Here is a 24,406-nt window from a genome sequence, read left to right on the forward strand (position 1 = left end):
TTCAGCTGGGACTCCCAAAGGTTTTATCCACTTGGCTGCCAAGGAAAGTACTGGGCAACAGCCATGAATGGCTTCCAGAAAGCCTAGCTGTGACTGCACATACACTAGGAGTATCCAAATGTCCCTCCTCATCCTCCACGTTCCTTGTCTGTGTCCCACAGGGCCATTTCCTCTCAGTCCAGGATTCAGAGGTTCAGGGCAGGCCTGGCAGTGTGGAGGCTGCTGAAGGTAGTCTCACAAGGCTTATTTCTGAGGCCGACTGAGTCTCCGGAGTTTCTTGAGTTGACTGAGCAGCTCAGAGATAAAAGGCTGAGAGAGAAACGGGTGAGATCAAAGCATGGGGTCACACCCACCTGCCACACTGCCCGCCCTAGTCTCCCTGACCCCATGTCTACAGAACTGGGGAAGGGGAGAAGGACGGAGGGCCAACCTTCCTCTCAAACACTCTTCTTCATTAGCGGCCCCGCCTCTGGGCCCCTCTTACCCCCAGACCTGCAGAGCATCCCTTACCTCTGTGGGACGGGGGCAGTTTCGGAGAATAGCCTGGGTGGAAGAGAACAAAGAATGGGTCCCCCAGCCACAGCACTTTCCCACAAGCCTCCACTCAGCCCTCCCAGGAATCCTCCCCTCTGAACTGGTTCTCCCCATGCCACTCAAGAAGGCAAAACCTGGGTTCCTGGGTTCCTCCTGCTCTAAGCCCAGCCCCACATTCTACCTCCAAGTGAGTCTTCTGTTCCTCTGTGGATAGTTCCATGAGAACCTCCAGGTCAATCTCAGGCTCAGAAGGAATTGGTTGATCCTGTTTGGGAATCACATGGGGCTCAGAGGGGCCTGGCCAGCTGGTGCTGGAGTGAAAGTCACTGTCAGGGGCTCCCCCATCTCCTACCCTGCTTCCCACGTTCAGTCCGTCTCCTCACCTTCCTCAAACCACCCATTCATTCTTATATTCAGCACTTACTGAGGACCTACCTTCTATTTGAAACAGGGCTAGGGTTCTTTAAAAAGAGTGCCTGTTTGGGCAGCTGGCTGGCTCAGTCAGTTAAGCATCTGCCTTCAGCTCAGGGTCCTGGGATTGAGTCCCACATTGGGCACTCTGCTCGGCGGGGAGTTTGCTTCTCCCTCCCTCTCTCTCTCAAATAAATAAATAAATAAATAAATAAATAAATAAATAAATAAATAAATAAAATCTTTTTAAAAAAGTGCCTTTTTTTTTAAGATTTTATTTATTTGACAGAGACACAGTGAGAGAGAGGGAGCACAAGCAGGGGGAGAGGGAGAAGCAGGCTTCCCGCTGAGCAGGGAGCCCGATGCGGGACTCCATCCCAGGACCCTGGGATCATGACCTGAGCCGAAGGCAGACGCTTAACTGAGCCACACAGGCACCCCAAAAAGAGTGCCTGTTTAATTTCAAAAGTTATGCACATTGTTGGTAAGGATATAAAATGGCATAGCTGCTTTGGAAAACAGTTTGGCAGGTCTTTGAAATGTTAAATATAGAGTTATCATCTGACCCAGCAATCCCATTCCTAGGGCTACTCCCAAGAGAAATGACATGTCCACACAAACATCTGCACATGAATGTTCATAGCAGCATTATTCATAATAGCCAAAAGGTGAAAACAACACATATCTCCATCAACCAATGAATGGATAAATAAAATAATGTAGCCATACAACATTACTCAACAGTAAAAGGAACAAAGCATTGATTAATGCTGCAACATAGATGAACCTTGAAAACATTATGTTAGTGAAAGAAGCCAGTTACAAAAGTCCCTATGTTATATGATTCAATTTATATGAAATGTCCAGAATAGGTAAATCCACAGAGACACAAAGTAGATTAGTGGTTGCCTTGGGCTGGGAGTGGTGGTGGTAAGGAATGAGGTGTGACTGCTAATTGGTACAGGGTTTCTTTCTGGGGTGATAAAATGTCCCAAAATCCAATTGTGGTTGTATAACCCTGAAGATACTTAAAACTATTGGAAGTGTACACTTTAAGTGGGTAAATTGTATGGCATGTGAATCATATCTCAATAAAGCTATCTTTAAAAGTTATAGTCAATGAAATAATTGAAACAATAGAGTTTATAAAATTAAAAATGAAAGAAGCTCAAGAAAATGAGATGACAGGGGCGCCTGGGTGGCTCAGATGGTTGGGCGACTGCCTTCGGTTCAGGTCATGATCCCGGAGTCCTGGGATCGGGTCCCGCATCGGGCTCCCTGCTCAGCGGGAAGCCTGCTTCTCCCTCTCCCCCTGCTTGTGCTCCCTCTCTCTCACTGTGTCTCTGTCAAATAAATAAAATCTTAAAAAAAAAAGAAAATGAGATGACAATCCACAGACTGGGAGAAAATATTTGCAGAAGCTGTGTCTGATAAAGGGCTATTGTCCAAAACAGACAAAGAATTCTTGAAATGCAACAATAAGAAAGAAACAACCCAATTGAAAAATGGTCCATAGATCTGAACAGATACCTCACCAAAGAAGATATGTGGAAGGCAAATCGCATAAGAATTGTTCAACATCATATGTGATTAGGAAATTGCAAATTAAGACAACAATGAGATACACTACATACCTATCAAACTGGCAAAAAATCCAAATCCGAATGCTGGTGAGGATATGGAATGACAAGAACCTTCATTCATTGCTGGTGGGGATGCCAAATAGTATAGCCACTTTGGAAGGCATTTTGGTAGTTTCTTACAAAACTAAACACACTCTTACTATATGATCTAGTGATCAAGCTCCTTAATATCTACCCAAGTGAGCTGGAAACATATCTGCACAAAAAGCTGTCAAGCCATGAAAAGACCTAAATGAACCGTAAACACATAGAATAAGTGAAAGAAGCTAATCTGAAATTGGCCAGTCATACATACTGTATGATTCCTACTATACAACATTCTGGAAAATGCAAAATTATGGAGACAGTAAAAAGATCAGTGGGATTAAGGGGGGGAAGTGGGATGAATAGGTGGAGCACAGAAGATTTTTAGGGCAGAGAAAATACTCTGTATAATACTCTCATGGTAGATACATGTCCTTACATATTTGTCTAAACCTTTGAATGTACAACACCAAAAGTGAACCCTAATATAAGCTATGGACTTTTGGGTGACTTTGATGTGTCAGTGTAGGTTCACTGATTGTAACAATGTACTGCTCTAGTGGGGGATGTTGATAGTGGGGGAGGCTGTGCATATGTGGGAGGTAGGGGGAACATGGGAACTCTGTACTTTCTGCTCAGTCTCCCTGTGAACCTAAAACTGCTCTAAAAATTAAGTCTATTAAAAAAGATGTGAATTCGGGTACCTGGGTGGCTCAGTTGGTTAAGCGACTGCCTTCGGCTCAGGTCATGATCCTGGAGTCCCGGGATCGAGTCCCACATCGGGCTCCCTGCTCAGCAGGGAGTCTGCTTCTCCCTCTGACCCTCTTCCCTCTCGTGCTCTCTATCTCTCATTCTCTCTCTCTCAAATAAATAAGTAAAATCTTAAAAAATAAAATAAAATAAAAAGATGTGAATTCAATGGCCAAGGTTTTTTTTAATTTTTTTTTTTTTTTTATTCATGAGAGAGAGAGAGAGAGAGGCAGAGGCAGAGGGAGAAGCAGGCTCCCCGCCTAGCAGGGAGCCCGATGCGGGACTCAATCCCAGGACCCTGGGATCATGACCTGAGCCGAAGGCAGATGCTTAACCATCTGAGCCACCCAGGCGCCCTCAATGGCCAAGTTTTAATAAACTTAGAAATTTACTGCTTCATCAAGGACTTTCTTAAGTGAAAGTGGCACGGTGGTGAAGAACATAACTCCTAGTTAGGGGTCAGTTGGACAATTAAGTAGTCAGGGCCAGGGTCCCCAACAAGAAAATAGGGAGCCGGGACAGCTAAGACAAAACTGCACCAGCATCCTGTTTTACAGCTTAGACAAGACCATAATAGCATCCTGTATAGTAGCCTCTGCAGGAGTGACTTTTGCAAAACATCCTGAAATAAAATAATGAAACATAAAACATTTGTCACTATCACAAGTTGAGGCAGTTAGTCTCCAAATGTCAGCCCAAAAGACCTAACCTGATAGGTAGATGGGAGCAGGATCAAAGCCCTGATTGGCACACCTTAGCAGCCAATCCACAGGGGACCCACACTCAGGATGCTCAAGATAGTTCTGCAAAAGAGCTTATAAAAATCCCTAGATTTGAACATCAAGACGGCAACCCTCTCGGGTCCCCTCCCTGTTTGGGATCTTTGTACTATTGCTCAATAAACTTTGCCTTGCTACCCACCACTCTTTGGTCTTCATCTTCATTCTTCAAAGCACCATAACGAAGAACCTCGGGCAGTAAGGGAATAAAAATTCCTGTAACACTAGTACAGGTGGGTGCCACTTTCCTTCTTGTTTGAAGGTTTATTTATTTAGGGGTGCCTGGGTGGCTCAGTCAGTTGAGCGTCTGTCTTCAGCTCAGGTCATGATCCCGGGGTCCTGGGATCGAGCCCCGCATCGGGCTCCCTGCTCCATGGGGAGCCTGCTTCTCCCTCTCCCACTCCCCCTGCTTGTGTTCCCTCTTTCACTGTGTCTCCCTCTGTCAAATAAATAAATTTTTAAAAATCTAAAAAAAAAAAAGTTTATTTATTTAAGTCGTCTCTACACCCAGTGTGGGGCTCAAACTCACAACCCCAAGATCAAGAGTTGCATGCTCCTCCAACAGAACCAGCCAGGTGCCCCCATTGCCACTTTCTGGATTCACGCTAAGGGCCACCCTTGTTTTTGCATTATCAGTGCAAATGTCAACATAGTGAAAAAGGCAAATGACATCTCAGTATTATTATGAAAATAACCATGAGCCCTCTCAAAGGGTCACCACAATATACTTCAACAACTGCTGCCTTATTCATTTTTCTATGGGTTGATTTTTAGTTTTTTCTTACTGATTTAAGAAGGCTTTTTTTTTTTTAATTCAGATTAGCCCTAGCACTCATTCCATAGATGATGGAAATACCACTTACTTTTTTAAGATTTTTAAAAATTTTATTTATTTCTTTACTTATTGAGAGAGACAGAGAGAGTACAAGTGGAGGGAGGAGCAGGGGGAGAAGGAGAGAGAGACTCTCCAGCAGACTCCCCTCTGAGCGCAGAGCCTGATGAGGGGCTCGATCTGACAACCCTGAGATCATGACCCGAGCCGAAATCAAGAGTCGGACACTTAACTGACTGAGCCGCCCAGGTGCCCCTGGAAATACCATTTGTGTGGGGAAGCAGTTGGGGAAATACGTTTATATAGCTGAATGTAACTAACGTTCTCTTCCTGTTTGCATTTTGCCGCTCCTTCTCCCCCTCCTCCTCCACGTCTTCTCTTAATGCTCAGCAAGCTCTTCTCATACTGATTTGAATGAATATTTTATATTCACCTTTACGTTTTCTAAAGATTTGATAATTTTACCTTTTCCTTTTGATTATTTAAGCCTTTAAAATCTTTTTACTCAACAAATATGTGTCCAGTGACTGCTATTAACATGGTACCATGAACCCCGGAACTTCAGTGAACAAAACAAAGATCCTGTCCTCCAAGAGTCCACATGTTAGAGGCAGTGGAGGAGACATGATAGAAACAGATATAATAAGTAACTAACATGTATAATTTGTTTAAAGGTTATCTGGGGGAGGGGCACCTGGGTGGCCTAGTCAGTTCTGCCTTCTCCTCAGGTCATGATCCCAGGGTCCTGGGATCGAGTCCCACATCGGGCTCCCAGCTCAGCGGGGAGTCTGCTTTTTCCTCTACCCTCCCCCTCTTGTTATCTCTCTCACACTCTCTCTCAAATAAATAAAATCTTAAAAAAAAATAAAAGGTTATTTGGGGTGTCTTTTTGGGTGATGGAAATGTTCCATATCTTGATTGGGGTAGTGGTTACATATGGCAAAGTGCATCCCAATATACACTTCAAATTTTATTCTCTGTCAGTTATACCTCAATAAAGTTGATGTTTTTGGGGCACCTGGGTGGCTCAGTCGGTTAAGCAGCTGCCTTCGGCTCAGGTCATGATCCCAGGGTCCTGGGATCGAGTCCCACGTTGGGCTCCCTGCTCAGCAGAGAGCCTGCTTCTCCCTCTGCCTGCCACTCCCCCTGCTTATGCTCTCTCTCTCTCACTCTCTCTGTGTCAAATAAATAAATAAATAAAAATCTTAAAAATAAATAAAGTTGGTGCTTTTTAAAAAGGAAAGAATAAAGGAAAAGAAGCCTCCCCTGCCCTCTCATTCCTCCAACGGCCTGCAGGCAACCACTGTTAACAGTTTTGGTCCTTCCATGCCTTTTTAAAATAAACAGCGTTAGGGATCTAAGTTCTTTCACCCTAAGCTGTCAACTTTCCTTTTTGCTTCCTTAGTTTCTAGTTCATCTGGTTCAGGCTTCATTCATTTAATGCATATTTACTGAGCGCATGCCATGTCCCAAGTACTGTGATAAGTACTAAGGCCCTAACAGCAAGGCAGACACATATAATTCTGCCCTTGAAAAGCTTATAGTCTCCTGAAGGATACAGACAAGTGAAATGGCAGTTATAATACAGAGTGATAAGCACTCTGATGAGATACTTTGAGAACACATGGAAGGGGAAACCTTACCAAGCTTGGGGTTCTGGAAGGCTTCCTGGAGGAAGTGACTTCTAATCTGAGACCTGAAGGCTGAGTAAGAGTTAACCAGATACTTATATTTCTGGAAATGATGGAGTAACAGGGGCTGTATTCATTCTCCCAACATAAGTAACTAGAAAACTAGACAAAAATAGAATAACAGTGTTTTCAGTCATTGGACAACAGGTTGCTCAGGACTACCCGAGAGAAAGAAGAGAAACTGAAAATGCAAACTCTGTAATTGCCCTGTATTTCCTCCTAGAGGCAATTTCCAGACCACAGAGCAGAGAGGGAGGCCCCAAGCAGAGCACAGTGGTCTTGCTATATTGATGTGACAGAGATCAGAGTTCAATGTTGAGGTGGCTGGAAGTTGCTAGACACAGTTGTGAAGAGGAGGGAGTTCTGAAGAAAGAAACCTCCAAATATCTGCATAAGGGTTCTATTTAGTCTTTGCTGAACACAAGATGCACATTCATAGGGTAAAGCCTCACAAGGCCAGGTAGCGTGAGGCACCGAAGGCCCAGAGATGAATAGACCTCACACAGGACTGGGAGGCAAATCAAGTTCCACCCAGCCAGAGTGGACAGTCATCGCTGATCATGCAGGAATCCAGTACAGACCTCAGAAGGGCCCTACTTTACTGGGGGTTAAATTATTCTCTAGATTAAAGGCTACTCTAGACTCAATGTAACTTAAAAACAAGCTTCAGAAGGATCAAACTGAGCCACAGGTAACTAAACTGCCTATTAGAATAAGGCCCAACGCTTTAAAGGAAGAAAAAAAAAATCCAGTTACCCAGTAACATAAAACTCATAAAACGTCCAGTATCCAAACAAAAATCACTCGTCATACCAGAAGCAGGAAATGTGACCTATAAAGAGGAAAAAAATCAGTTAATAGAAGCAGACCCAGAAACGACAGAGATGGTAGGATTAGCAGATGAGGAAAACACAAACACAGTAATGAGAAAAATGAAATATATGAGAAAAAAACCAAACGGAGCATCCAGAGATGAAAAATGCAACATTTTTTAAAGATTTTATTTTTAAGTAATCTCTACACACAACGTGGGGCTCCAACTCACAACCCCGAGATCAAGAGTCACCCGCTCCACCGACTGAGCCAGCCAGACGCCCTGCAAGATACAATATTTTAAATGAAAAATTTACTGGATGGAGTTAACAGCATATTTGGACGTTGCCAAAAAAAGATCAGTTGAACCTGAAGATGTAGTGACAGAAACTAGCCAAAATGAAACACAGAAAGAAAAAAGCCTTGGGGTGGGCGGTGGGGAGGAAGAAGAGAACAGAACCCTGATGGCCTGTGGTGTGGTATCAAGTGGTCTCACATATGTGCAATTGGAATCCCAGAAGGTGGAGGGTGGGGCTGAGTAGTAAAGCTGCCTTCTAATCACTACAATTCTACCCCTAAAAAACTACAAGTCTGGCCCCCCCCAAAAACCTTTTCCCATCACTTATGATATTATCCACATGTATTTTGAATATACGGTAGTATATTACTGAGAGTCAGATTGTGGCTGCAGTCTGAAGTTGAGAATATGAGCTGATACCATAATCCAAATACTCCTTCCCTCAAGTACTTTTTGAATTCTCAGAAAATGAGTGGACAGGGCGCCTGGGTGGCTCAGATGGTTAAGCGTCTGCCTTCAGCTCAGGTCATGATCCCAGGGTCCTGGGATCGAGTCCCACATCGGGCTCCCTGCTCCTTGGGAGCCTGCTTCTCCCTCTGCCTCTCTCTCTCTCTCTCTGTCGCTCATGAATAAATAAATAAAATCTTAAAAAAAAAAAAGAAAATGAGTGGACAACTCCTGCTGAGCTGAACAAGTGTGGTAAAATTGTGACTCGATATTTCATGAAGCGGTCTCCTGCCAGATGCTGCCTGATTTGACTCTCTTCTCACCTTTACTCCATCCTCAGTCCCTTTCCTACTGATCTCTCTGCCATGGGAACCAGCCGTGGAGTAAGGCGCAGGGAGGAGCTCACAAGTGTTTGTTTCACATATTCATTAACAATACTTTCTTTAAAGTTGGAAGTCTAGGGCGCCTGGGTGGCTCAGTTGGTTAAGCGACTGCCTTCGGCTCAGGTCATGATCCTGGAGTCCCGGGATCGAGTCCCGCATCGGGCTCCCTGCTCAGCGGGGAGTCTGCTTCTCCCTCTGACCTTCTTCCCTCTCATGCTCTCTCTCTACCATTCTCTCTCTCTCTCAATAAATAAATAAAAATCTTTTAAAAAAAAAAAAGTTGGAAGTCTAGTAGATTGTTTCTTAAAATGTCACCGCACCAGAAGGGTTGCATCAAAACGCCCGCTGAAAAAGACAGTGTCATCGAAGCTATAGGAAAGGAATGTTTTCAAAACTCTGGGGTGGTCAACAGCATCCTGTGCTGATGTGTACATTAGATCTGGCCCCAAGACAGTGATTGGTGATCTTGGTGAGAGCTCTCAGTAGAATGGTGGGAACAGAAGCCAGGTCTCATGACAGATTATGGACTCTAAGAAACAAACTGAGGGTTCTAGAGGGGAGGGGAGGTGGGGGGATGGGTTAGCCCGGTGATGGGTATTAAAGAGGGCATGTTCTGCATAGAGCCCTGGGTGTTATACGCGAACAATGAATCTTGGAACACTACATCAAAAACTAATGATGTAATGAATGGTGATTAACATAACATAATAAAATTAAATTAAAAAATAACTAACTAAATAACTAACTAAATAAAAAGAAGCCAGGTCTCAGCGGTTTGAATAGCGCTAGGAAGGGGAAAGGTAAGTAAAGGATGTGAGTGTGGACAAATCCTTTAAGAAGTCTTGTCGTAAAGGAGAAATGAAATTGATGAAATTGGGGGTGGGAACTGCACGGGGGGGTGCACATTGTTGAGCAAGAGTCTCCTTAAAATAGGAGAAACTCCTGAGTGTTTATATCCTTGCTTAGAAGCCAAATCCACACTCCACCTCTGGACAATAGGAGCACTAGGGCCCCAAGTCTGTTTGTTTTGTTGAACCCAGACTTGGTTCCTCTGAAGACCCCAAAGCAGATTTTATACCCAGTGAGAAGAAGGGGGGCCCTCCATCAAAGTAGGTTGGATCCCATTAAACCAAACTGAACAAGCAGTGACACATCCCTAGAACCACTGCCCGCAGTGCTATCCAAGGTGGGTATGTTGGGGAGAGCCTGCTGTATGGGGACAGGCTCTATGAAAGTAGAACTGGGGCAGGGTAAGCCTGGAGACACTGTTGCTTCAATCTCTCCCAAGATGACCAGCCACCTGGGGCTTCCCCAGCCACTTGGCTGCTTCCTGCTGAAAAGAGCAGGGATTGGGAGAGGAACTGCCACCTAGCACCTTTGGACAATTGCCATGGCAACCGCAGGCCAGGTATTTTATTTCGGTCATTGCCTGGGAGTGGTCCTCCCACATATCCTGTTTTCCAATGTTATGAGCTCACTATTGTACAGCCCTCCCCCTCCCCACTGTGTTGATCTTCCAAAACCAGGTTCTTTGTCTAGTGTCTTTCTCTGATGCCTGGACAAATTTGCTCTGAGGTGTCTGAAATATGAGACTTCTTATGCAAGTGCACCACAATCTGAAACTGAAACTGATCCAGAGAGGGCGAGTGCTGGCAGGATAGAAGGGTGGTGGAGGCTGAGCAGAAGCAGGCCAAGAAAATGTGCCTCTCCTGCTCCCAGCTCCAGAGCATCTCCCTCCCCTACACGAGGGAGCCCAGGATGCTGCAGGGGAGATGGGTGACACCTGGACCACACTAACACAGGACCCAGTGAGCTTCACAAGACAGACCGAGCCACAGGCATCATTCTTCTCCACCCCAACCGCAGCACAGCCCTTACCTGGAAGAATGACAAGCCCCTTGCTGCCCCAAAAAGAAAAGATAGGCACAGAGTCAAGAAGAAGGAGAAAGAAGGACCATGGTATGTAGATGAGGACTCCTGGGCTCTGGCTTGGTTCAGTGGTTCTCAGCCAGCCACATGCTGCAATCAACTGTGGAGCTTATAAAAAAAGACAAGTGACTGGGCACCACCCTAACAGATTTAGTCAAACTGGGGTGCAGTCAGGTCATCAGGTTTTTTTCTGAAGTACTTCATGAATGGAGAACTACTAAGCTGCTCGCCTAAGTGCCCGCGTGCAGAGCCCCAGCTGCAGCTCCTGGTCTCCTGGTTTCCTAGTCGTGTGACCTTGGGCTCATTCATTACTCAACATCTCTAAGCTTCCATTTCCTCCACAGTAAAACATATCTACCTAAGGGAGTGGTGGGGAGGGCCAAATGGGTGATGCATGTCCAGCACGAGGCACTGTGCCTAACACAGAGTTAAGTGTTCAGAATGTTACTCTCCTTGTTGAAACAGCGGTTGTTACTGCTCTAGGACCCCGATTTTTAGTTATCTGAGGAAGAAAGTGCCACGTCCTGTGACAAGGGGCAGAGACCTGTCCTTTTCTCAGGGGGAATTGAGGGGAGTCAGTCAGAGCCAGGGCCAAGGACTTGTTCTAGTTCAGTGCGGTCCACTCTGAGAGGATACAAATGTTTCTCTATCTGTGCTGACAAGATGGCAGCCAATAGCCACATGGGACTACGGGGCACTTGAAATGTGGCCAGTGTGAATGAGGGACTGAACTTTGCATTTTATTTAATTTTTATTAATTTGAAGGTCAATAGCCACACATGGCTGGTAGCTATAGCACCGGACAATGTAGCTCTTGACAGGTAGGTGCGTTGAGAATGAGAGCAAGACAAATACATAAAAGTAGCTCTTCTATCTCCCTTGAGCTTCAAAAAGTCCCACAAAGGAGATATGACAGGCAGTGATAGGCTCATTTTATAGATTAGGAAACTAAGCCTCGGGGATGTTAAAACACCTGGCACAGATTTTGAAGAGCATTAGAGGCAGAACCAGACCAGACCAGAGGGAGGCGGATTTCGGGACTGCAAATCTATCTTCACCTGTTGAGAGAAGCCTTCCCTCCGTGGGAGCACCTCACATTAGCCCTCCAGCTCCTCCTGAGGTCTCCGGGCAGGCACTCTCCCTGGCACCCCGGGGCCTCCCTCGCTGCCTCATGTCACTCACCTGGAAGAGCTCCTGAACCTGCGCATCCACCCACTGCTCCATCTCCAGCCAGCGCTGGAGCTGCCCCCGGTCGTACTTCACCGTCAGCCGGCTGGGTCTCCGGGACCTGGATGCTTTGGAGGGGTCGGCGTGTGACTTTGACTCTGAGTCTGTGGATGACGTCCTACTCCTCCCAGAAGTCCAGTGGACCTTCTTACTTGGATTCTCCCCGTCAGGGTTGGGAGATGTGCAGGAAGTAGGGCTTGAAGACAGCATGGAAGGCTTGGTGTGAGCAAGGACCTGGGGAAAACGGCCAGTCAGAGAAAGGGCGCCAGGGAAGTGAGGAGCCGAAGAGAGGGAGAGGCCAGCAGGGAAGAAAGGAAGGGGGAGAGGGGCAGGGCCAAGGCTCCGGGAGGGGTGGGGGGTCAAAGATCAACAGGACTTTCTCTGGTGCTGGGAATGCTAATCTCCAGGCTCCTTCCTGCCAGTGAGTGGCACTCCCGAGCCGTGCCCCAGCCCTCCTTTTTGCAGCTGCTGGAGCCCGAAGTGATATAAACTTCAGATAAGCAAAGGTTAAGAGCGTGCCATGCCTTGGGAGGAAGGAGGGACGCTCAGGTCCTGAGAGGTGCAGGGCTCTGATCGGTGCTCTATGGCCAATTGTGGAACAGGACCGGAGTCACACTCACCTGAGAGCCCCCGGCATCCCATCTTCTTGGGACTAGATCCACCTGGGCCCTGAGGAACTGGAGTCAGATGGGTCCTGCAGGAGCAGAGTCCCAAGCAGGTAGGAGCTCCTGCTCAGAGTGGGGCACCGGCGGGGGCAGAGTCTCACCAAGGATAAAGGAATGGTTATCTCTGGCCTTCGTCGGGTCCGTACCCTCTTGGGTCTGGGTGTGTCTGAATGTGAGCTGCCTTATGCATATGTGAGGGAAGAGGTGCTCCTCTGTCAGCCTGGCCCTGTGCTTGCAAAGGTAAATTCATCAAGCTCATCTCCCATGCCCGATCCCCAGAGGCAACTGCTTGGGAAGCCATGTGTATCATCACATGACCCTCCCCTGACTCAGCTCCTTCCTGACGCAGAGGAAACCCACAGACCTAACTTTTACCCAGGTGACAAGACTAATAGTTCTAAACATACAGTACTTGCATCCTAAAGGAAGTGTATGTTTGTTTGTTTAGTCTTTTGTAACAGAAATGTCCTTTTTCTAAAGATTTATTTATTTATTTTGAGAGAGAGAGAGAGAAAGCAGGAGGGGCAGAGGGAAAGGGAGAGAGAAGCCCAAGCAGACTCCCCACTGAGTGTGGAGCCCGACTCGGGGCTCGATCCCATGACCCTGACATCATCACTCAAGTTGAAATCAATAGTCAAACGCTCAACTGACTACACCACCCAGGCACCCTGTAACAAAAATTTCTTAAACTTTTTAGAAAAGTTACAGAACACTGTCATTTTTTTTTTAAACATGAACAGCCCAGAAGGATGAACAAATGAAAAACAAAAGTCTCTCCCCCAGCTCCACTCTCCAGAAGCAACCTCACCAACAGCTTCTGTTTTTAATTCCCCTTTAAGCACCATTTATCCCTTTGTGTAATATCATATATTTGTCCGTTCTAGACAGTATCTCTGGTCTCTTCAATATGAAGAATGGGAAACTTTGTCATCCCCTTTTACTTTCTACATTCCAATTTTTGTTTATAAATTTCTTTTTAGGTCTTGCAGTAGTTGCTTTTAAAATGTTGAGTTTCAGGGCACCTGGGTGGCTCAGTCGGTTAAATGTCTGCCTTCAGCTCAGGTCATGGTTCTGGGGTCCTGGGAATGAGCCCCAGGTCGGGCTCCCAGCTCAGCGGGGAGCCTGCTTCTCCCTCTCCCCTCTGCTTGCGCGCTCTCTCTCTCTCTCTCTCTCAAATAAATAAATAAAATCTAGATTTTATTTATTTATTTGAGAGAGAGAGAATGAGAGAGAGAGAGCACGAGAGGGAAGAGGGTCAGAGGGAGAAGCAGGCTCCCTGCTGAGCAGGGAGCCCGATGTGGGACTCGATCCCGGGACTCCAGGATCATGACCTGAGCCGAAGGCAGTCGCTTAACCAACTGAGCCACCCAGGCGCCCAATAAAATCTTTAAAAATAAAATATTGAGTTTCTGTTTCCAACGTATCGACTAAAACCATCATACATTGACTCCTAAGGGCTTTAGATAATAGCCAAGAGATGAGTCTTTTTTTTTAAAGCTTTCATTTATTTATTCGATATAGAGAGAGACAGCGCGAGAGAGGGAACACAAGCAGAGGGAGTGTGAGAGGGAGAAGCAGGCTTCCCGCTGAGCAGGGAGCCCCACGGGGGGCTTGATCCCAGGACCCTGAGATCATGACCTGAGCTGAAGGCAGACGCTTAAGGACTGAGCCACCCAGGTGCCCCCAGATAAGTCTTTTTCAAGATTTATTTATTTATTTGAGAGAGAGGGAGCACGTGCTCTGAGGTCATGACCGGAGCCGAAACCAAGAGTCAGACGCTTAACTGACTGAGCCGCTCAGCCACCTCCAATAGATGAGTCTTTAATGATGAAAAACTCTGGGGCTCTAAGTTGACAGAGTAGGGGAGTTGGTTGAGGGCTGCACACCAGGAAAGTAGCCTGGAAAAGCCCAGACTTTGGAGGAAGACTGACAGATCTGAGTTCAAACTCAGCTTTTTGCCCTGCATTGGTTTTATAACCTTCACATTCACAACCTTTCTGAGGCCATTTTCTCATCAGCAACATAGGGTTTTGGGGGAGGATTAAATGAGTTGATATATACAAACATGATGTCCAAAACATGGAGGCATCCATTCCCTTTCTTTCTTTGCCTCCTCACTCTCCGCCTTCCTGGTGAGACTCTGTCTGCCACAGGCTTGCTGAGGGATTTCTCTGCAGTGGTTTCCTTCCTGGACCTCTTTGGAAGAGGGTGGAAATGAGCAGCAGTAGGGAGGCCTCTAAAATGCAGCCCATAGACTCAGCTGTTACTCTGATGACCTGTTACACTCTGGGATGGGCAGACATTGTTATTATTGTTCTCTCCATCTTCTGTTTCCTGTCTTGTGAGGAGTTTGGGAGCCCTTCCAGGAAAAGGAACCAGATCAGAAGACTCAATGGGTTTTGTTCATTCATTAACTCATTCACTTAATAACAAAGATTTTATAAGCTCCTCTACTAGGCCAAACATTATGCTCAGTCCTGGGGATTGGTGATCCAAAAGAAACTGTCCCCATCTTCATGGAACTTATAGTCAAGTGTAAAAATAAAAAATGTTAATCACTGATCAAATAAATGTAAAGCTGCAACTGTATTTAGTGATCTGGAAAAAAAATAAAGGCAAAACATGCTATAAGATTGTCTACCGAGGATGTGACCTAGCAAGTGGTAACAGTTTGAACCGAGTTCTGAAGGATGAATAGGAGTAAACTAGGCACAGGGACCAGCAGGGGTGGATCTGGCAGAAGTCAGAGCAAATGCAAAGGCCCTGTAGTAGGAGGGAGATGTTGAATACAAGGACGAAAATGTCAATGGGGCTAGAACAGGGAGAGGAGGGAGGGGAAACACAGTCATGAGGCAGAAGGGGTAAAGGTAGCTACACAGGGCCCTGTGATCCACATTAAGGAATTTTGTCTCTATCCTAAGCACATTGGGAGTCACAGCAAAATCTTAAGCAACAGTGGTGGGATAGGCTGATATGTTCAGATTTAAATTTTCAAAAGATCACCCTGCCTGTTAAATAGAGAACTGGAGGATACAGAAAGTCTGAAGGAGATCAGTTAGGAGACCACTGCTGTAGGGCTTGCCTGGGGGAGTTAGAATTGTCAGTTGTGAGAAGAGGACAGTGGAGAGCTACTTAGGGGTACTATTTGATAGAACTTGGTGATGGACTGGGGATACAACATAGGCAAACTTCATAGACGCCCACACAGGGACACAGACAGGTTCACGCATGGAGACTTTGTGAGCCTGTTTCCTCATCTCTAAACTGGAGGTTGGGGAGATTGTGCAAGAGCAAGTAGAATGGCCCCCGTGAAGCTCAATGGCACACAAATGAGTTATGCCCATTATGTATGTGTAAGGCTCTTTATTACACATTCTTCCATTTCTGCATTCACACACATCTCACTGGCCTATGCGTGTCACCATTCATCAGTTAGTTTGCCCAAGATAAGGGAATCATGCCCCAAGATAACATGGAAAGAAAAAAGCACCAAGACCGCAGGGCCACATCAGCGTGGGCAAACAAAGAGGGTGCCGGCCTGGGTAGAGGCTAGGGTGTCTGCCCTACTCCCCTCGCCTGCCCTAGGTCCAGTGGTGGGATAAAATAGGCCACAGGCAGACACCATCAGAACTAGACTGTTCTTAAATGCCTCTTCTTCGGGGCGCCTGGGTGGCTCAGTCAGTTATGCAGCTGCCTTCGGCTCAGGTCATGATTCCGGGGTTCTGGGATTGAGCCCCGTGTCGATCTCCCTGCTCAGCAGGGAGCCTGCTTCTCCCTCTCCCTCTGCCTGCTGCTTCCTCTGCTTATTTTCTCTCTCTCCCAGGTGCCCTCTAGTCTTTTTTCTATACTTATATAACATAGTTGAGAAAATGCTAATATACAATATATAATTATTTGGGAAACTTTAAAAACTATTATTGGGGTGCCTGGGTGGCTCAGTCATTAAGCGTCTGCCTTCGGCTCAGGTCGTGATCCCGTCCTGGGATCGAGCCCCGCATCGGGCTCCCTGCTCCTTGGGAGCCTGCTTCTCCCTCTCCCACTCCCCCTGCTTGTGTTCCCTCTCTCGATGTGTCTCTCTCTGTCAAATAAATAAATAAAATCTTAAAAAAAAAAAACTATTATTATTATTCAAGAAATAAGTTTAAAGAGGACATGTTTGGGGGCGCCTGGGTGGCTTAGTCATTAAGCGTCTGCCTTCAGCTCAGGTCATGGTCCCAGGGTCCTGGGATTGAGCCCCGCATCAGGCTCCCTGCTCAGCGGGGAGCCTGATTCCCCCTCCCCCACTCCCCCTGCTTGTGTTCCCTCTCTTACTGTGTCTCTCTCTGTCAAAAAAAAAAAAAAAAGACGTTGTAGAAAATTTTAAAATATAGATAAAAGTATAAATGATCTGTTTGGTGTATTTATTTTCCATTTTTCATAGAGTTTTGCTTGTTTTGGATTTTCATGAAATTAGATCATTTTGTAACATATGCATGCTGTCTTATAACTTAATATCTTTTGAATACTTTTTGTAGGGGTGCCTGGGAGGCTCAGTTGGTTAAGCGTCTACCTTCAGCTTGGGTCATGATCCTGGGGTCCTGGTATGGAGTCCTATATCTGACTCCCTGCTGAGCAGGGAGTCTGCTTCTCCCTCTCCCTCTGCTATTTCTCTCTCTCTCTGTCAAATAAATTTAAAAAAAAACTTCTTAAAAAATGAATACTTTTAGTACCATTAAGTAGTTCTGTACATATCTTTTTTTTTTAAGATTTATTTATTTGAGAGAGAGATTGCGTACACTTATGTGTGAGCAGTAGAGGCCAGAATCTCAAGCAGACTCCCCACTGAGCATGGAGCCTGATGTGGGGCTCGATCCCACCACCATGAGATCATGACCTGAGCCAAAATCAAGAGTCCTATGCTTAAGGGACTGAGCCATCCAGGTGCCCCCCCCATACATATCTATTTTTAACACTGCAGAGTCTTTAAAAATTTGGACCATGACTCAGAGTAAGGAATTCATTTAATATCACAATGCATACATATACAAACATGAAACGAAAATTTCTTATGAAGCAAAACTTACCTTTCCTCTGATATTTTCAAATCGATTTCATTTAATTTTTTCAAATGCTGACAGCAAGTCACTTTGTTTTTAAGATTCACTAATGGATTCCAACCTGTTCTATTAGCCGCAATTCCATGATATAGTTACTCAATCCCTTATTATTAGATATACGGACAGCTACCAATTTTTTGCCTTATAAATACTGCTGGGTTGTTTTTTTTAAGATTTTATTTATTTTTTTGAGAGAGAGAGCACAGCAGGGGGAGCGGCAGACAGAGGGAGAAGCAGGCTTCCCGCTGAGCAGGGAGCCCGATGTGGGACTCAATCCCAGGACCCTGGGATCATAACCTGAGCCGAAGGCAGACGCTCAACCGACTGAGCCACCCAGGCATCTCTAAATAGTGCTGTTTCGAACATCCTTGTAACTATTCCTTTGTTAGAATTCCATGATTTTTTTTTCCCTTAAGAGAAATTTCTAGAGGCGGAATGACAACGACAAAGGATGTGTAAAATTTTAGGGGAGTTTAATATTTATGGTCATATTAGCTCCTTGAAAAGTTGTACCAAATAAACTCTTTATAGTTTGATATCCTAATTTTTTCAGTTAATGAATATGTTAGTTATGTATCACTGCATAACAAATTATCCCCAAATTTTGCAGCTTACAACAATAAGTGCTTACTCTATCACTGTTATAATAGGTGGCTTAGCTGGCTCCCCTGGGTCAGGGATTCTCAGAAGGCTGCAAGTCAGGTGCTGGCCCGGGCCATTGGTCAGAGACATCAGTTCCTTGCCACAAGGACCTCTCTAGAGAACTAGTCACCACATGACAGCTAGCTTCCACTAGAGACAGGGCACTGAGAGGTGGATGGTAGGCAAGCAAGATGGAAATCACAGTCTTTTTGTAGTCTAATCTAGGAAGTGACATCCCATGACTTTTGCTGTATTCTACTCACCAGAAGCCAGTCTCTAGGACCAGCCACACTCAAGGGGAGGGGATTACACAAAGGCATGAATATCAGCAGGTCTGGACAACCACTGGCCATTTAGAGGCCACCTACCACACTGGAATATTGTGTGAGCATTTCTGACACTAGTAGAATTCCTCAAAAATGCCCCTTTTAGGCGTCACGCCGACGACGCGCGAAGGGCACAGATCTAAGGGTCGGGAGGACGTTCGGCCTCTGTGAGCCGCAGCCTTTTCGAAAAGATGTTCTCGTCCGTGGCGCATCTGGCGCGGGCGAACCCATTCAACGCGCCCCACCTGCAGCTGGCACACGATGGCCTCACGGGCCTCCGCAGCAGCCCCGCGGGGCCCCCGGGCCCGCCCCACCGTTCCCGCAATCTGGCAGCAGCCTCTGTGGAAGAGTACAGTTGCGAATATGGCTCCATGAAGTTTTATGCACTGTGTGGCTTTGGTGGGGTCTTAAGTTGTGGTCTGACACACACTGCTGTCGTTCCTCTGGATTTAGTGAAATGCCGCATGCAGGTGGACCCCCAGAAGTACAAGGGCATATTTAATGGATTCTCAGTTACACTTAAAGAGGATGGTGTTCGTGGTTTGGCTAAAGGATGGGCTCCAACTTTCATTGGCTACTCTATGCAGGGGCTCTGCAAGTTTGGCTTTTATGAAGTTTTCAAAGTCTTGTATAGCAACATGCTTGGGGAGGAGAATGCCTATCTCTGGCGCACATCACTGTATTTGGCTGCTTCTGCCAGTGCTGAATTCTTTGCTGACATTGCCCTGGCTCCTATGGAAGCTGCTAAGGTTCGAATTCAAACCCAACCAGGTTATGCCAACACTTTGAGGGATGCAGCTCCCAAAATGTATAAGGAAGAAGGCTTAAAAGCATTCTACAAGGGAGTTGCCCCTCTCTGGATGAGACAGATACCCTACACCATGATGAAATTTGCCTGCTTTGAACATACTGTTGAAGCATTGTACAAGTTTGTGGTTCCTAAGCCCCGAAGTGAATGTTCAAAGGCAGAGCAACTGGTTGTAACATTTGTGACAGGTTACATAGCTGGAGTCTTCTGTGCAATTGTTTCTCACCCTGCTGATTCCGTGGTATCTGTGTTGAATAAGGAGAAAGGTAGCAGTGCTTCTCAAGTTCTTCAGAGACTTGGATTTAAAGGTGTATGGAAGGGACTCTTTGCCCGTATCATCATGATTGGCACTCTGACTGCACTACAGTGGTTCATCTATGACTCTGTGAAGGTCTACTTCAGGCTCCCTCGCCCTCCTCCACCTGAAATGCCAGAGTCTCTGAAGAAGAAGCTTGGGTTAACTCAGTAGAATGATCAAAGCAAATGTGGACTGAATCTGCTTGTTGATCAGTGTTGAGAAAAGTGCAAGAGGAACTTTTATATATTTGACAGTGTAGGAAATTGTCTATTCCTGGTATAATTACTGTAGTCTCTTGCCTAAGGCGAGGGTTTCAAACCCACTGTTGAAATAAACCCAACTATTCATGAAAAAAAAAAAAAATGCCCCTTTTAGGGGCGCCTGGGTGGCTCAGTCGTGAAGCGTCTGCCTTCGGCTCAGGTCATGATCCCAGGGTCCTGGGATCGAGCCCCGCATTGTGCTCCCTGCTCGGCGGGAAGCCTGCTTCTCCCTCTCCCACTCCCCCTGCTTGTATTCCCTCTCTCACTGTTTCTCTCTCTCTGGTCAATAAATAAATAAAATCTTTTAAAAAATGCCCCTTTTAGGCATCATCCGAGAGAAACTGTCTCCTTTAAATAAAGATTTTAAAATGGAAAATAAAAACACCAATGATAGCAGCCTCACCTTGAAAAGTATTACATTACTTTCCCCAAAATTCCTTCTGAAAAATTGTTGGTTCTCCATTATCAAGAAAATTCATGGGCTTTGATTAGATCATTAAAACAAATTTATTTAGGGGCGCCTGAATGGCTCAGGTGGTTAAGCGTCCGACTCCTGGTTTCAGCTCAGGTCATGATCTCAGGGTCCTGGGATCCAGCCACACATCAGGCTCTGTGCTCAGCGGGGAGTCAGCTTGAGGATTCTCTTTCCCTCGGCCCCTCCCCCCACTCACGGGTGTGCTCTCTCTCTGTCTCTCTCAAATAAATAAATAAATAAATCTTAAAAACAAACAAACAAACTGAGGGGTGCCTGGGTGGCTCAGTCGGTTAAGCAGCTGCCTTCAGCTCAGATCATGATCTTGGGGTCCTGGGATGGAGCCCCGCATGGGCACCCTGCTCAGCGGGGAGTCTGCTTCTCCCTCTCCCCCTGCCCCTGCTTGTGCACACTCTCTCTCTCAAATAAATAAATAAAATCTTTTTTAAAAACCTGAAATTTGGGCGCCTGGGTGGCTCAGTTGGTTAAGCGACTGCCTTCGGCTCAGGTCATGATCCTGGAGTCCCGGGATCGAGTCCCGCATCGGGCTCCCTGCTCAGCAGGGAGTCTGCTTCTCCCTCTGACTCTCTTCCCTCTCGTGCTCTCTCTCTATCTCATTCTCTCTCTCAAATAAATAAATAAAATCTATAAAAAAAAATAAAAACCTGAAATTTAGGGCGCCTGGGTGGCTCAGTTGGTTAAGCGACTGCCTTCGGCTCAGGTCATGATCCTGGAGTCCCGGGATCGAGTCCCACATCGGGCTCCCTGCTCAGCAGGGAGTCTGCTTCTCCCTCTGACCCTCTTCCCTCTCGTGCTCTCTGTCTCTCATTCTCTCTCTCAAATAAATAAATAAAATCTTTAAAAAAAACTAAAAATAAAAAATAAAAACCTGAAATTTATTTATAAAATGTATTGTTTATGATTATTAAATAATTAAAATTTAGTCTGTAAATAGATTATCCCTCTATTTCAGTTATTATTGCCACATAGCAAACCACCCAAAAATGTAAAGGTGTAAAACAGACACAGCCATTTAATTCACTCACCATTCTGCATCTTGGGCGGGGCTTGGCAGGTGCAGCCGGTCTCCGCCAGCCAGCTCAACTGGCACTAAAGATAGAAGATGGCTTCACACAGCTCCTCAGCTGGGGTGGCTGGGAGATAGCTGCACTCCTCTCTTCCCCTTCAAGTCTCCCATCCTCCAGGGGCTTGCTCTCTTCAGGTGGCCTTTCTCTCCTGCAGGGGAGTCAAGCTTCTTTAGATCACAGCTGGCTCTAAGAGGGAAAAATGCAAGCCATACGGTTTAGGGCCTAGAAGGCACAGGGCACCACTTCTGCATGTTCTGTTGGTTGAAGCAAGTTACAGATTCAAAGGGAAGGGAAGACCGATGCCACCTCTTGGTGGGAGGAGCAGTGTGCACACACAGGAAGGTGAGGTATGGTCTTGGCCATCTTTGTAGACAATCCACCACATCGACTTATAGAAACCCCCAGATCACCATCTGAGACAACGCACTCAGTGTTCCTTTTCTAGCAGTGGTGTTAAGGACTGAATATTTTCACCAAAGCATCCAATCCTAAGAGCAATAGTTGGTACTGGTGATATGGCAAATGAGAATGAAGCCTGCAGCATAAACCCAGGCCTACTCTTCCCCAAGCTCACAGAGGGAGGGTGAGCCACATGGTCTAACAAAAGAGTTAACTCACCCAGACAGCTCCTCTAGGGCCTGCAATAAGCAATTAGAAAACTGTATCATCTGGAAATGCTTTGCAGGAAGGCAGGGCAGAATCATGTAAAGGGCCCAAGACTAGCAGTCAAGAGGCCTGAAGTCTGGAGGTGACCTCTGCCACACACTATCTCTGTGTCTCTGAACAAATCAGGGCAAGTCTGATCAGGAACAATTACCAGGGAAGACTGTCAGGACCCAGGAGCTGGCTGCTTGTTTGCAGGGAAGGCCCAAGGAAAGGCAGGGGGCACAGGTAACTCCAGAGTGGCAGGGGCAGTGAGAATGTGGTGAGAGGAATGATTTGGGGCTAAATGTGATGAATGTGGAGGTTGTCATGATATAATTCTGTCTTCATTATGGAAGCATTCCATGCTCACTAAAGGGAACTTGAAAAATCATTTAAAAACTAGAAAGAAGAAAATGTTACCCCATATTCCCACCATTCAAATGCCATCACTTTCACCACTTGGGTGCACTGTCTTAGTCTTTTTTCTTCTCATGTGTAGTTTTTCTTTTCAAAATGTAGGTAGCAGCATAAGGTAGTGGGAAAAGTGTAGTTTTTGATGTCAGAGAGACTTGGAATAAAATTCTGGCTCTGTTACTTTTTTCAGGTATCATTTATTGGGCACTCCTGGTATCAAAGTTTAATCTGTATGAACTCATTTAAGCCTCATAATAACCTATGAGGCCCCACATTGTACGCAAGGAAACCAAGGCACAGAGGGGCTAACTAACTTGCCAAAGGCCACACAGAGAGTAAGTGGCAGATGATAATTAAACCCAGGAGCCTGAGTCTAAAGCCCACATACTCTCCCCTATCCAGCCTTGCCTCCCACTCTTTACTCTGTGACTTGGACAGAGCTAGGGAACTTCTCTGCAAAGTGGAAACCATTCTCAGAGTTGTTGTGAGCATTAGCAATCATCTTTGTCAAGTGTGCTGGTGTCTTAACCAAAGGTGGTTGCTCACCACCTGAAAATGAGTTTTTTGCTTCAGGCAAGTTAAATCTGTGGTGAGCGTGGAAGATCCAGCTGAAGTCAGAGTTGCAAGTGAAGGAAAGCCCAGGGTTTAGGCGCTAAAGCAATGGAATTGGCCTGCCTAGATGCTAACCCTCACTCTGCCACCTGCCACATTACCTGTCAGAACCTGTCCGTTCATCTGCATATTGAGGATAAAAATACTATCTGCTCTCTTGGTTTGAGTATCTGGGGCAATGTGTGGGAAGTGCTTAAGGGTTTAGGCATTGTCAGTGCTTGATAAATATAGGTTTTTTTTAATGGTGTGGATGGATGTAATGATCAATCTATGGTTATGTCATGTTACCATAAGGTAATAGTTTCCTGTGTTAGGATTCTTATGTGTATAAGGTATTGGGGGAGGCAGAAATCAACTCACAACAAAACCCTTTCTTCCTAGTAACTGCACAATCATTTGCTTCATTCCCTGCATAACATCCTTGCCCTCTGTCCACTGTGCCGGGGGCAATGGAAAAAAAGCAGAAAATCCAGAGAAGGGGACAGACCCCAGATTCCCACCCCAACACCCATAATGTAGGCAGCTGGGGGATGTTGCAGTTCAGCAAGGAAAATGATCAAAGGGTTGGCTACAAGACCTAGTAGGTAAAGCTACTCTAGATAAGAAACCAGGAAGAACGTTCCACTGGGCGGGGTTTGTTAAGTCACTGTGAAAAGGTGTGCAATCTCTTTTTTGGGAGAGCATTACTTGCTCTGTAGGGTCTATTAAGAGGAGTTCTTGGGGCGCCCGGGTGGCTCAGTCATTAGGCGTCTGCCTTCGGCTCAGGTCATGATCCCAGCGTCCTGGGATCGAGCCCCCGCATCCCGGCTCCCTGCTCGGCTGCTTCCCCCTCTGCCCCTGCTTGTGTTCCTTCTCTCGCTGTCTCTCTCTCTCTGTCAGATAAATAAAATAAAATCTTAAAAAAGGGGGGGGCAGTCCTTCACTCTCGGCTTCAAGGAACTCACGGTTCTGTGAAGGTCATTATCTCAACTACTCTGGTGAGCTGGAACCTCTAGCTTCCAAGGATGGCATTCTACTGGAAGAGGGTGGCCAGCTCTTGACCAGGAGCACCCTTTTCGTGGGAGAGAAGAGGGAACCTGTGCTCCAGGGGACGAGGTAACAGACCAGTAAGCTAACAGGGACTCAGCCCCGACAGAGACCTGAATGTAAGCCTTGGTACAAGATACGGAAGGGCCTCAAACGCAATGGAACCACTGTTAGGTCCCGCAGGGAAGCGTGGAAGAGGGAACCGCCTCAGTTGCTCACTCTGACAGAAAGGAGGGCTTCCCGGAGCTGGCAGGGGCGGTGACGCTGGAGCAGGCATTCCGGATTCCAGTTAT

General features: G+C 46.2%; 1 protein-coding gene and 1 pseudogene across 4 annotated transcripts in view; one reads left to right on the forward strand and one right to left on the reverse strand.

The window, feature by feature from the left end:
• PPP1R14D (protein phosphatase 1 regulatory inhibitor subunit 14D) overlaps positions 1 to 24,406 on the reverse strand; it is a 25,215-nt gene continuing 809 nt past the window's right edge. Inside the window, exons 2-6 of one of the 4 annotated variants that reach the window (XM_025884574.2) lie at positions 21,375 to 21,602; positions 11,717 to 11,995; positions 716 to 799; positions 511 to 543; positions 1 to 309 (exon numbers count right to left, since the gene is read on the reverse strand). In XM_025884574.2, coding sequence (XP_025740359.1) covers positions 244 to 309; positions 511 to 543; positions 716 to 799; positions 11,717 to 11,995; positions 21,375 to 21,377 — 465 coding nt within the window. In that variant the 5' untranslated portion in view covers positions 21,378 to 21,602 and the 3' untranslated portion in view covers positions 1 to 243. Of the gene's footprint in view, positions 310 to 510; positions 544 to 715; positions 800 to 11,716; positions 11,996 to 12,381; positions 13,503 to 21,374; positions 22,048 to 24,406 lie in introns of those variants that run through there. The other 3 variants (XM_073876816.1, XM_073876819.1, XM_073876818.1) reach the window with 3 other exon arrangements.
• LOC112833411 (solute carrier family 25 member 3 pseudogene) lies at positions 18,609 to 19,959 on the forward strand (annotated as a pseudogene).

The sequence above is a fragment of the Callorhinus ursinus genome, unplaced genomic scaffold, assembly GCF_003265705.2.
Source record: "Callorhinus ursinus isolate GAN/ISIS: 27379988/994484 unplaced genomic scaffold, GSC_fseal_2.0 scaffold25, whole genome shotgun sequence".
In the NCBI taxonomy this organism is placed as follows: Eukaryota; Metazoa; Chordata; class Mammalia; order Carnivora; family Otariidae; genus Callorhinus; species Callorhinus ursinus.